The sequence below is a fragment of the Saccostrea echinata genome, unplaced genomic scaffold (assembly GCF_033153115.1).
Source record: "Saccostrea echinata isolate AGI-Se365-2 ecotype Australia unplaced genomic scaffold, CSIRO_AGI_Sech_v1 ptg000054l, whole genome shotgun sequence".
Classification (NCBI taxonomy): Eukaryota; Metazoa; Mollusca; class Bivalvia; order Ostreida; family Ostreidae; genus Saccostrea; species Saccostrea echinata.
The window spans coordinates 59,739,360-59,753,024 of record NW_026889803.1 but is presented as its reverse complement, the minus strand read 5'-3'; the positions used below and the strand labels follow the sequence as shown (position 1 = coordinate 59,753,024).

The following is a 13,665-nucleotide window of genomic DNA, read 5'->3' as shown; positions in this document are numbered from 1 at the left end:
TTATTTGTAAGGATACTCTCTTTCTGAGCATGCTGTGTAAACATCCTCTCCACTCTGGACGTCACGATGCCTTCCAGCTTACCCAGATGTTCCTCGATATTCTGTGGTTGTTGTGATATGACCTCATTTTCTAGCTGTCGTCGATTAATCTCGCTCTGACGAGCCTCTTGCTCAGCGAGCTGATACTGTAGGGACTCAATCTTAGCATTCTGAGCCTCCAACACTGCCAGAATACTCTGGATATTCTCATTCAACTGTTGGAAAAAGTCTATAGTAAACACTGCCAGAATAATAAGGATATTATGGTTCAGGTGTTGAAAAAGTAATCATCTATTAATGACATATGTCAGTATTTCAATACATGTATATAACAAAAAAACTTTTCTGTTTGAATCCTACACAAATGATCTAACAAAGCTATACGTACAGATGTAATGGATTCTTTGTCCACATTTTCCCTGATAATTTCTCTGGTATGGATTTCTTTAATTATCTCCCTGTCATAAAGAAAAATTAAAATCTGTTTCAAAAAATCCTAGATCTAGACAGAGAACAAGATACTTGTTGCTGAATCTCAGGGTTTTGACACAATCCCTAAAAACATCACTATCACCTCTTTTCTTACAATGCTAGCTTTTCACAAGGAATAGTATCAAAACTCCATAAAATGTTAAGAGAATGGATAAGTATTACCTTGATTTAGCTACAGGAGCAGCAACAGGTGCTTCTTTGGGACTACAAAACAAAAGACAAAGTTTAATATCCACATTTATTATAGAAATCTCTAACAGGAATACAGAGAGCCTAATTAAGTACTGACCTCTGTAAATCTTCACTCTGTTCCTCTATCTGCTCTATTTCTTCACTGCTGCCATCTTGTACATTCTGTGTGTCCTCATCCTTCTCGTAATTGTCTTCCTTGGATTCTTCTTCTTCTTCCTCTATCTGTACATCATCATCCTCCATGTAAACATCCCTACAAGTTAATTTACTGTTAATGTAATTAAAGTTAATGTTAATGTAAAAACATACTCATGTATAAATTTACATGCAATTAACTTGCAGAATATATGCATGTATTTCTCACTGTTAATTTAGAGAGCCAAAATAACAAATCACGAACACCTTGAGTTATCTTTCCTCATTACAGTATTATCTGTAATTATCAATGATGGAGAGATCAAGTTATCTCAAATTTGTCAGTTCTGCTAAATTTGCAAACACAACTTCACATGTGGGGATGCACAGCATTTAGCAATTATTTTAGAGCAAAACTAAATATTGATGAGAACTGATAATAATAGTCCTTACTCATTCTGTATATCTTCCAGCACCTGTGTCTCTGTGTTAACGTCGGGAGGTTTAGGCCAGGATGTGGGCATAGAACCTGACTCCATGTCCCCACTGTGCTCCTCAAATGGCTGGGTGCCCTGTGGGTCCTCCTATTACAAAATGTACCAATAAAACATTTTACTTAGAGAAAACAAAAAATATACACAAACATGTATAACATGACTGCCTTATAGAAGGCTACAATAGTATAACATATTCTGGAAATGTATGACTATAGCTTCAAAGAAAATTATTCCTATAAAATCTACATAATGTTAGTTAAATGCTCTCAAAATACCCGGTATACACATCTCTGTATCAGAAGTTCAGTGAATGGATCCATTACAGTATTCAACAATGAGTGTACATTGACATTTGCAACACAAGTCATAGGGCAAAGTTAGACAAGCAAAGTCTCCTTAGGTTTATTCTTATTCTACTTGACATGTTCTACAATACATTGTATTTCATTTGTTTCCATTGTGTATCCACACCTGTAAGTTCTCCTCGACTTCTTCTTCTTTGTACGACTCTCCTAAAACCTCTGCTACCTCCTCATCATTCTCATCGTATGACTCCTTCATCGTTGACAGTTTCTGGGCCCCAAGCTGTCCCACTTCAAACCCTGTGGTACTACTTGTGTTCTCTATAGACTTCCTAGTGGAATCAGTGCTGTTAAGTGTCTGTTCCAGACTTTGTCTGGTACTATCAAATAAATCGTCCACACAAACTTTCTGTAGAGCTGAGGGTTTGTCCTCCGCAGTGCTCTCCTCTATGCTGGTCAGACTTTCCCCGGTCTGTGGAAGTTTAGTTGGGGTGATGTCTGGCTGGTACTTGCAAGGTGAAGGGGCATCTTTCTCTGTGGGGGTCTGGGTGATTGTGCTGCCTTCTGATATGACAGACTGATCCCCTGAGCTGTGGGGGGAGAACATTTCTTCATTCAGGCCTGTCACCTGTGTAAAGCTACTGGTACTTGATCCACTTGCTCTGATGGGGTCCGTCGTAGACAGATCTTTTCTGTAAATAAAAATTCACACATTCTATGAATTTCAACTCAGCAGCACCTTGCAGGTTTAGATTTTAAAAAATCAATAATTCCAAAACAAATATACAATACAAGAGAGAAAGAGATGCCTGACATGGAGCCATACCTGGGACTGGCTGAAGTAAAAGCATCAGGTGTAAGGAGAACAGGCTGGTCCTGTTGGAGAGATGTGTCCACTCGACTGCTGTCCAAACTGAAGCTCATGTCCGACAGGGCGTCCTGCAGACCTGTTAATACACCAGCAGATTACAGTCTACTACAGGCTCTCAGATCAGGAACAAGTTGTTTTGTGTTCTCTGATACATTATAAGTATGTATGCAATGGAAATGGTTCCAGGGGAACAAAAAATTGAAAGGTTGAAACAAATGTTCATAAACAAAATAATGAGTGAAATAAGGCAGACTGATTTCATGAAATGCAAAATTACATGTAGCTGTAATTAAAATAAGACAGGGGTAAAATGAATCATGGGAAGGGAAGACGGAAATATTATAGACAGGACAATTAAAACATTCACAGAAATATTACAGTAAAATGAATGTTAATGATCTACAATATGTGTTGATATATGTCATTGTAATGATTACACTGATGTGACTTCATACAGTGAAAAGGGGCCACATGACAACACAAAACTCCTCATTAAATCTGTCACCCAACTCATCTACACTATGTACACAGTGTAAATTAAAACACAATTTCACATTCTTTTTTTTTCTTTGACCTTAACTTATAAAACATATAAAATTTTATTCAAAAATTAAGAATTTATCATTCATGGTGTGTCTATCCCTCATCCTGAGAAACTGCTGAGCATAAAATAACAAATTTTACAAGAAGTGTCACACAGAACAAACATATACACTATACAACACAGGCACTCCTTTACCCTTTTTCTTTTGTCCTTAACAGGAAATGAAAAGCAACAATGTTTGGGAATGAAACACAAGGAAACACATGGACCTTTCACTGCATTACTCAAAGCAAAATAATTTTGAAAAATAAATCGAGATGAAGAAGCAAAAAATATGGCACATACATGCTTTTTCTTTAATAAAAAAAAATCACATATGAAAGTAAGTTTTAGAACTTGAAATGGGAATAGCATGATGTTTAAGAATGGGAGTAACTGAAGAATTCTTATCCATTAAAAAGTAACTACATGTAGTTTATGTGTACCTGTATCATCATGAGAGACGGTGCTGACAGATGGAGTGGGGGCAGGTGGCGCTGACGACTCCGGACGAAATCTTATCAACAACTCCTGCAGGGCCCTAAAATAACAGTGAAAAAGATAATTTTTTCACCAATTACTTTGGTGTCAGTGTGATTTATGTTGGAATCGGTATTAATGTCTTACTTGGGATGGACAGTGTAGAGTTTGATCTGGACACCTGATGCAGTAGTGGCCTCATGTCTGTGATCTGGATCCTCTCCTCCTTCTTCTCTATCCAACTCACCTACAGATACACAAGTCATGTGATATTCTATACCCTCCAGACTCTAATTATATACACTGTATCTTTAATTAATTACAGGTATATGATATCTTCATCTATGTGGAGTACCTTACCAGTTGTTATTTCATCCAGATGAGACTCCTCGGTGACCTTTTTGAACTTTTTCTTGCTGGCATCCAAAATGGCAAAGCTGAGGCAGGTCTGAGCTAACAGGAACTCTGAGACAGAACTCACATGAGCTGTGTTAGCTGCCGAGTCTTGGTGAATTTGTAACACGTATAACACCTAATAAAAATATGTGTCAATATGCAGTTCAAACAGTGAAAAATACTTTTAGTAAATCTGAATGAAATTCATGTAAATTATTTCACTTCATTGTTCTTTTCCTTACTAAGTAGAATATTGTTGATTCTATTAAAAAAGTTCTCTTTACAAATCAATTCCATGTAAACATTTTCATATGAAATTAATCTTGAGCACAGTACTCTATTTTTTTTTAACATTTCTCAAAATTCAAATGGCCAAAAACAAATTGCATTGTGTGTGTCTACCAACATTAATTTGTATCATATTCCACACAACAGAAGATCTATACAAGCCTTCCATATGACACATTACCTGTCTCTTGATGTCAGACAACACTATTTCCATATGACACATTACCTGTCTCTTGATGTCAGACAACACTACTTCCATACGACACATTACCTGTCTCTTGATGTCAGACAACACTTCTTCCATACGACACATTACCTGTCTCTTGATGTCAGACAACACTTCTTCCATACGACACATTACCTGTCTCTTGATGTCAGACAACACTTCTTCCATACGACACATTACTGTCTCTTGATGTCAGACAACACTTCTTCCATATGACACATTACCTGTCTCTTGATGTCAGACAACACTACTTCCATATGACACATTACCTGTCTCTTGATGTCAGACAACACTACTTCCATATGACACATTACCTGTCTCTTGATGTCAGACAACACTTCTTCCATATGACACATTACCTGTCTCTTGATGTCAGACAACACTACTTCCATACGACACATTACCTGTCTCTTGATGTCAGACAACACTTCTTCCATATGACACATTACCTGTCTCTTGATGTCAGACAACACTACTTCCATATGACACATTACCTGTCTCTTGATGTCAGACAGCACTAAATATTTAGCACTGAGGTCTAATCCTGCTTTCATACATGGCTCAGCACTGAAGTTTGTTGGTAGATCTGGTGGACACATGAACCTGGTAACAAATAACAATAAATATCTATATATACTGAAGTAAAAATAGTGGTAATATATTTAGACCTGTGTGGTGTCTGTTTATAAAGAGATTCAAAACTCAGAATCAAACTTAATGTCTGTAGAAAAACACCACTCACATTCACCTTAAACCAGATTGTTAACTCTATTTCTGTAAACAAATTCATAACACACACCCTACCTTAACATCTGTATACAAACCCAGGACTCATACACTACCGAAATGTCTGAAGACACCTAGGTCTCAAATCCTACCTAAATGTCTGTATACAAACCCAGGACTTACACCCTACCTTAACGTCTGTATACAAACCCAAAATTCAAACCCTACCTTAATGTCCGAATACAATCCTAACACTCACACCCTAACTTTATGTCTGTTTACAAACCCAGGACTCACACCCTACCTTAATGTCTGAAGACAAACCCAGGACTCATATCCTACCTTAATGTCTGCAAACAAACTCAGGACTCAAACCCTACCTTAATGTCTGAAGACAAACCCAGGACTCGCAGCTCCAGATTTTGATTTCTTGATTGTTACAAGCTCCAGTGACAGCAAATCTCCAAAACTGGGTACTGTAGAATAAAGAAAAACAATTATTTACAGTGAAATCTCTAATTTTTGTGTGGGATTTTTATTGTTTTGTGACACGAAGAGACCGTAGAATTTGTGTCCTCCGTGAAATGTAAAATTTTTAATATTTATTAATATCTCAACACTTCTTAAATCATAAAACCAAATACTCATGAACCAATAATTTTTCTTCAAACTACAAAAATTTGACCCCATTTTACAGTATCACATGAATACAAAGCTCTTGGTTGAAACTGGATTCACTACTAAACCAAATTAAGGTTTTTCTTTTTTTCAAGCCTCATTCAGAAGGGAAGACATTATGCCAGCATTGATTATTGGAGCTAGTGCAGAAGTACTCATTTTTGGTGGGACTGAGAATTCTAAACATACTTACTCAGCACTCGAGTTCCTGTGATCATCAAGGAAAAACAAGGAAGACAACTGCTTCCCTTCATGTGGCTTCCACTGGTGTAAACATCTACAGGGTAAAATCATAATAGTGTCACTCAGAGAAATAGTACATGTACATACATGTAAAAATTTAATATGAAAATTCAAAATAAACAAAAAACATCCACAAATTTTAATAAAATAATATATAGAATGGAATTCAAAGTATTATTTGCATGTAAATTTATGTGCCCTGATGCTCCAAAAATGAATGACTGAAGATTTCACGTTTTCAACAAATTCAAATATTTGCAGTAATATGTTTAAAGAATATTCCTTAAGTGACTATCAAAACTGTTTTGTTTTATCCAACAATTGTAATACTGCAGTATTATATCTTAATAAAAGAAAACATTTCTTTTTAATTTGCCTATAAGCCAGTTTGGTATAACGATGTGTTCCTGAACTCCAGAAGACATTACCTCGGTGAGGTACTTTCACTCATATTGACTTGGAAGAATTTGACTTCTCCATCTAGACTGGCTGTAGCTAGGGCTGTACCATCAGGAGAGAAGGCAGCATCCATAACAGCCTACAACACAATAACAACATCTAACATCATTTTATAGCATGGAAACATTGAAAGGTGTCATCCATCACAGCCTACAACACAATGACAACCTCTAATATCATCTTAAAGGATGGAAACATTGAAACATGTCTTCTTCAAATTCAGTACATGTACACCAGTTTCTTGTGAACTAAATAAGATAAATATCACAAGTCTTACCTTCACAAAATTCACAATGAAGAAAATTGGTGATTTTCATTTTCTTCACTTTTTACATTTTTAAAAAAAATCATGCTAATCACATTTGTTTGATTAATACTAGGCAGACGTAACCTGTGTGTGACTGTCAATTCTAATGAGTCCAATTTCCACATCATCTACAGAAATCGGTCCACTGCCATGCTCTCTTGTCACCATGTCAACATTCCAAATCTCACACTGAAAGATAAAATCACTTCTGTGTAAAACTGCAGAGAAAGGGAGATTATAAAAAATCTTGCATTAACTTACACATAGTAATGCTATAAGAAAGTTCTCAGAAAGAGGGGCCTTAGCTTTGCTCAGCCCATTCATAGACAGCTAACTACTATAATATTATACGAGAGGTAATACCCTTTCTCCATGTGTCAGCACCAGTACTCGGGAGGCGTCCTGAGTGGAGGATTCCGTCACCGAGCTGTCGTCACAATCGTCCGGGATGAATGGGCACCAGATCACACGGTGGTACTCTGTAGAGATGGTCCCCCGCGGGCGAGTGACCTTCAGCAATAACGGTACTCTTACAAGGTCAAGGACACAATTCTGTCTCTATTTCATGTTTCCATGTTTTGTTAAGATTCCAGTGTTAACCTCTGTATTGATACACTATTGACAAAAAAAAAGTATGATTTTATATTTTCTTAATCTTTTTTTTTTTGTATCCAGTTTAAGATTCTGAGAATGTGACAAATGTGTTTAGTTCAAATGACATAAAATTAAACCTATCTACAATGGAAAAACATTCACTGCATTGTTTGCAGAGTCCATGTGGAAGAAAAATCAGAGCAGTGCATTACTGAACCAAAAAAATGATATAAACATGCAAATTCAAAGTCTCTATAGTTTCCATGCAGTTAACACAATGTAACCGTAACAATCTTAAACGTCTTTCATAAATGTGACCTCATGCTTTGATACCTTCACCTGATTATCTATTTTCAGCTAATCATATCTGCTATGTATCAATTTTGTACCAAGCATTATTTGAATCAGAATAAAACCTGTAGTTGTAGTATTATGACAGAAGTTAAAAAAATATAAGTATATATATGCTACATGATATAGAAATAAAAAAAAACTGTTATCAAAACAGATTCAAATGTATCTTGATGTAATCTTATTTTGTGTACTAAGTTTTATTGAAATACAACATCAAACTGAAGGAGAAATAACAATTTAAAATATATTTTTTTTTTTTACAAACAGGCAGGCATACAGACAGTTGACATTCTAAGTGGCATATTAGCGATATGACACAGCCACAGTATTTTAAATATCTTGAGATATCAGTTTTCAATTGACAGATCAAACTTTAACTACTGCATAAACAGTCAACAATTAAAGAAACAACAAATACTTCTTAATTCATAATTAAACAGAGGATACTGAAGCTTTTTATCATCTCCCTCTTTGATATTGTGTACAAGTAGATTTCCTATTTCATCAACAGCTGCTAGGATGACATCATCAGTGTAAGCAAAAGCTATGTCCACCACCCGCCCTGTCAGGTCCTTCAGTAAAGCCCTCTCAGCTGTCTTCCTGTTGATGATCCGAACCACACCCCCAGATTTACCTACAACAAACATCAAACAGGCCTTTCACTACATACATGTATACACTACTGTGTGATAAAAAGAATATAATATTCTCAAGTCATTTGCACTCCATTATTAAGACACAGTGATATCAATCTTACATATACATGTATGTATTATATAAATAGTGCACGTTTTTGAGGGTAACAGTTGAAATTGACACCCCAAGGAAAACCACTGTCAACCGACGCGTCAGCGGAGGTTGACAATGGTTTTCCGCGGGGTGTCAATTTCAACTGTTACCCTCAAAAACGTGCACTATTTATTTTATTATACTGAATGTCTATTGATTTCGGATGTCATTAAAAAATTCGGAGATCATCGTTAACTTCACGCTTAGAAAGCTTTCAAACTCCCCACTTCTATTTTTCTCAATAGGAAAGCTTCGTAAAAGATTTACCAACCTCTTTATTATTTGTTTGCTACTCAAAAAGTCCTTTATCACCTAAAGTTTGCACTCGCAAGGATGTTTCGTCTGTCGTTTGTCTTTTTCAAGTAAGCCACATCGGACGCAAGCTTTTATTGACGTCGTTTATTCGGCTTCTTTCAAACGCACAACTGACGTTTTGAGAATTCTACGGTGAACCGTACGCGCATGATTTGAACGCATGTGATATTTTCGTAATGTTACCCGTTGTCAAGTGTGTTGCTAACGCTGAGGGTAATATTACGGATTGTTAAATGTATCTAAACCAATCAGATTTTAGTATTTAACATGAAAGTATAATAATATAATTTAACAAAATTAAACACAAAAAATAGACACAATGTACTGAAAATTAAATTTTATCAATAAGCTCTTTATAAAACAGCATTTACGTTTGTAAGTATAAAAGACTGCAGATTTCGACCTAGAGTTGTTTTTTTTCTTAGTCTTAGATATGTATGTACTGTAATATTCAACAAGTCATACAGGTATATATACAGTAAAACACGCTTATAGCAAACACATTTATAATGAGTTGAAGCTTATAGCAAAGTGACTTTCATTTTCTGTGACTTTAAACTGTATTGTAATACTGACAGATATAATGAATTACATTTATTAAGAATCAAAATAATCCTTCTCTGGCACTTCGTTATAAATATGTTTTACTGTATATTAACTGACATATTTATATAAGACAGGTTTTAACTCTAAATAGTACAAATTGTACCTCTAAGTGAGTATGCAGCGTATACATTAAGTCTGTGTAGAGTGACTAGATTTCCTATATAGTACACGGATTCCCATTCAAACTTCACAACAGGAGTCGTCTTCACCTAAAACCAGATCAGCAATCAGGCTACATGTGTCATATCATCTTCTAAAACTTATTTGTCATTCATTTATTTTGAAAATAAACCCAAAACATGGTATATTCATGTACATGGGTGACAAAAAGAACACAAACTTTAGTCAACAAAAGATCACTGAAACCTCTACTCAGATAAAATGAATGCATAAACTGGATTGCTATAAATAATTCAAAAATTTATTCCTTTTTTAGTCAGTTAATGCACATGACTATTTTCTTTAGGACTGTTACCTTATTGCTGCCTGTCTTGGCCTGAGAGCTGACGGATTCGTTCGGCTTACTTGTGATGATTTCTACCTCTCTTCCATATACGCTAAAACTATTGGCTGTGTCACTCCCTTGTAGAGTACTATAAAAATTGAAAGCATCCCTTCTATAAATCAGATTCTCTCTTATCAAATTTTTTTGAATACTTATTTTAGTTATTGTGTACTTCACAGAAGTACTACATATACATGTACTTTCTTTTCTCCAAATAATATTTTGTACATGTGCTGAGTTAAAATTACATTTTCATACATGTAAATTCCTTAATAACTTGATTTATATCAAATTAAATGTAGCAAGCAAATGAAATGAATAATGCTGTTATCAAAGGTAAAATAACTCTGTAATGAAATGAGTTAATTTTATATTTTAATTAGGTCTTACTTGATAAGCACTATTAAGAAATAAGTCGATTTTAAGTCTTACATGAGCTGCCGGGGTACGGGGTTGTCGTACATTGTCATCATTAATTCTGCCAATGTTGGGTTAGTTGCATCACCTGACCCTGGCACTTCAGTGCTAAAAATACATCAATTCACATGTAAGCATGACACATTTAAGAAACATTCTGCTATTTAAACGAACATTCTAGAACAATTTATAATCTTTCAGCCTCTGGTTGTACTCTCTAATGAACCTGTACACTCATTCTTGAAATTTACTGGCAGATTTCCCTATTCTAGGATTAAAAATAAATTTCGTATTTTTTTTTCTTTAAACAAATAAAAATGTTTTTAAAGAGATTGATCAAACCTGAACAAATAAAAATAAAGTAGTAAGACTTTTAAAAAATTGACCTTCTGAGAAGTGAAGTGGAGACACAATCTTGTTACCTGTCTGTGACTTGGTTTAGTGGTGGACCAGGTGGTACAGTCAAACTTCCTGTGGATAGGCCTATAAATAAGAGTTTCATTATTCTTAAATATCACTTATTTTCCATTTTTTTAAAAAAAATTGATTTACAATATTTTTCAAGGTGTCTTTATTTTATTTTTTTTAACATTGACAAGTAGAAATTTTGTTTGGACAAGTAAATTTCACAGTCACATGTCTGAAAGGTCAACATGGACAAGCAGGAAAAAATTGTTAATGTCAGAGCCCTGCATCTGATGCCCATGAAGCTGAATTTCAAAGATCTTTGGTAAATATATAGGTTTGTAGAGTCAATCATTGAATGGTTGATTCAACTAATTTATTAATTAATTTAACCATTATCTTTTCGGTGGGTGCGGGACTAATCATAATCTGTCAAATAGTGTGGAAAAACTAACCCTAACCTCTAAAATGGATGTGAAACTATGTCTAATAGCGAGCGCAGCCAGTGGCGCAAAGCACCACTCAACACTGCGAGCTCTTAAAGCAATGCCTGAGTGAAGAGAAAATTCAGACTGTACACATTGACCCAAATGATTTTTTCACAAGTAACTCACCATAATAAACTCAAGGTGAGTTTATTATTTGGTGAATGTTTGTTGGTACCTTGAGAAAGTAGTTAGCAGCGATATTCGCATTGCATTGTAGGTAACAGATATCATGGATATTGCAGATAAATAGACAAGTTAACTTTTTTTTGGTTAAAATTTGCTCTTTTCAGACATTGTTAAGGTAATGCAACTAACATGATGTGATGTCACAGTCTACACATTCCAAATGTCTCATGCAGATTGAGGAGGCAGATCTAAGTTAAAAGTAAATAGATAAAATTATCCAGTAATGGACAACTTACTGCACTTGCCCCAATGGCAATCAACATCAACATATTAAGTCAAGTGGACACACTAGCCTAAATCTGTCATCAGCTGATCATAATACACTTAGTGCACTGATCTTTAGCTGCAGAACTGTAGCGTTATGGTTTTATATATTAGTCTTTGACCATAATGCTACAGATCCTGTAATGCAAATACATTGCAATTTACAGCGCAACATTTTCTGCACACCATTGAGGAGAATTTCTCCACTTTCACTCCCCAATTCTAGACACATTTTTTAACCAAACCATATATTTTATTCACCTCCTAACCCTTTATGGTTGTCTCTACAAACCCATTATCTCACTTGTTTTGAATTTTTGTCGGATGGCAGAAAATTCAAAACAAGCGAATTTATTAGTCTGTAGAGACAATTGTTAAGGGTTAGGAAGTTGATAAAATAAACAGTTTAAATTGGTTAAAAAATATGTCTAGAATTAGGGAGTAAAATGTATTGGATTAACCAATGGTGGAAAGTGGAGAAATTCACCCCAAAAGTGCGCAGAAAATCTTGCGCCATAAATTGCACCATATTTCAGGGTTCGACATTCACGCTCGTCACCTCGTCATTTCCATCCCGGAATGATTTTGGACGACCTGATTTTCAGCCTGGCTCGCCCAAATGACGACCTGGGACGAATTGGGAATATTCAGTAATAATGTTTAATAATTTAAAATAAACTTTAAAAGGCCTTGAAAGCCATGTTGGGTGTCCACTGTAAACATCACACCTGGTTAATTCAGTCCAGGGATGTTTGACCACATTTATATAGGCCTTTATGGTAAGTGAAAATGACTGTTTTAAACTAGAAACTTTATTTTGTGTCAATATGTGAGGTGAGATTGTACATATTAACAAAAATAAAAAAACAAAACAAAACAAAAAAAACGACCTACCAATCCTTGATTTATTTGGAATATTACAGGAATCAAACATATTTTTTAAGCCTAATTAGCATTCTGATTCTGCTTATAATATTTGTTGCTTGTTTTCTTCGATAAAATACTGGAATACAGCTTTTGACATTCGAAAAATGTCTGGTTTACATTTTATAATACGAAAAGCACAACTTCTGTTATCTTAGCAAATTTTACAAATTGCACATTTTTGTTTCATTTGATATTTTGTTTGGGCGACCTGAAATTCATTCGGGCAACCTGAAATCAGTACCAAGGTTGCCCAAATGGCGAGACCAAATTTTGCCGAGTGTCGAACCCTGATATTTGCATTACGGTAGTGTTATGGTCAAAGACTAATAATAAAGCCATAACACTACAGTTCTGCAGCTAACAGATATTGTGGATATAAGTACTTGTGGGGATAAGACAATCCATTAACTAAATTATAAAACTGTGTACATTCTGCTGTGCACAGCCAATATTAAAGCAATAAACAATGATGCTGACTATTAGGTTTACCAATATATTGTTATTGGTGTATAAACTGAGGAAATTCGGGAAAACAAATTACGTTTTTGATAAATACTCATCAAGAGAGGCAGTGACTTAAAGGCAGAACAGAAATTGTGGAAAGGGAGATTATCTCATAATTGTATGACTCATATTCTCATGTTTACCGTTTGATTTCTGAAGATTCAGTAATTCTTGCAAGAGCTGGCCTGTGTCGCCGGTTGACTGAAGGGACGATGCTGGACTATCTCCGTGATCCATTGCTGTCAACTGCTATCAAACGACAGAAAAAATCATTGATAATGCGTATTTTCTTTTCAACAACAAGGAGAGGTCTTGGTCATTGACTATTTTTCAATAAATTACATTGGACTCCTGCTTTTTTTGACAAGCGATCATCCAAATATGGCGGCTCTCGAAT

At 35.2% G+C, this 13,665-nt stretch overlaps 1 protein-coding gene and 1 long non-coding RNA gene across 2 annotated transcripts in view; one reads left to right on the top strand and one right to left on the bottom strand.

The window, feature by feature from the left end:
• The window catches only part of LOC133171676 (uncharacterized), a 23,063-nt gene extending 17,048 nt beyond the window's left edge, over positions 1–6,015 (top strand). The window contains exon 3 of the long non-coding RNA XR_009718844.1: positions 6,001–6,015. This is a non-coding gene — a long non-coding RNA (uncharacterized LOC133171676). The remainder of the gene's footprint in view (positions 1–6,000) is intronic.
• The window catches only part of LOC133171674 (enhancer of mRNA-decapping protein 4-like), a 20,772-nt gene extending 7,107 nt beyond the window's left edge, over positions 1–13,665 (bottom strand). The window contains exons 1-22 of the mRNA XM_061306459.1: positions 13,412–13,665; positions 10,917–10,977; positions 10,510–10,602; positions 10,048–10,165; positions 9,676–9,781; positions 8,310–8,496; positions 7,278–7,443; positions 6,999–7,103; positions 6,577–6,686; positions 6,099–6,182; positions 5,608–5,703; positions 4,996–5,104; positions 3,952–4,123; positions 3,739–3,838; positions 3,558–3,652; positions 2,484–2,604; positions 1,827–2,349; positions 1,312–1,442; positions 821–976; positions 694–735; positions 428–497; positions 17–254 (exon numbers count right to left, since the gene is read on the bottom strand). Of these exons, the coding sequence (XP_061162443.1) occupies positions 17–254; positions 428–497; positions 694–735; positions 821–976; positions 1,312–1,442; positions 1,827–2,349; positions 2,484–2,604; positions 3,558–3,652; positions 3,739–3,838; positions 3,952–4,123; positions 4,996–5,104; positions 5,608–5,703; positions 6,099–6,182; positions 6,577–6,686; positions 6,999–7,103; positions 7,278–7,443; positions 8,310–8,496; positions 9,676–9,781; positions 10,048–10,165; positions 10,510–10,602; positions 10,917–10,977; positions 13,412–13,505 (2,977 nt within the window). The 5' untranslated portion in view covers positions 13,506–13,665. The remainder of the gene's footprint in view (positions 1–16; positions 255–427; positions 498–693; positions 736–820; positions 977–1,311; positions 1,443–1,826; positions 2,350–2,483; positions 2,605–3,557; positions 3,653–3,738; positions 3,839–3,951; positions 4,124–4,995; positions 5,105–5,607; positions 5,704–6,098; positions 6,183–6,576; positions 6,687–6,998; positions 7,104–7,277; positions 7,444–8,309; positions 8,497–9,675; positions 9,782–10,047; positions 10,166–10,509; positions 10,603–10,916; positions 10,978–13,411) is intronic.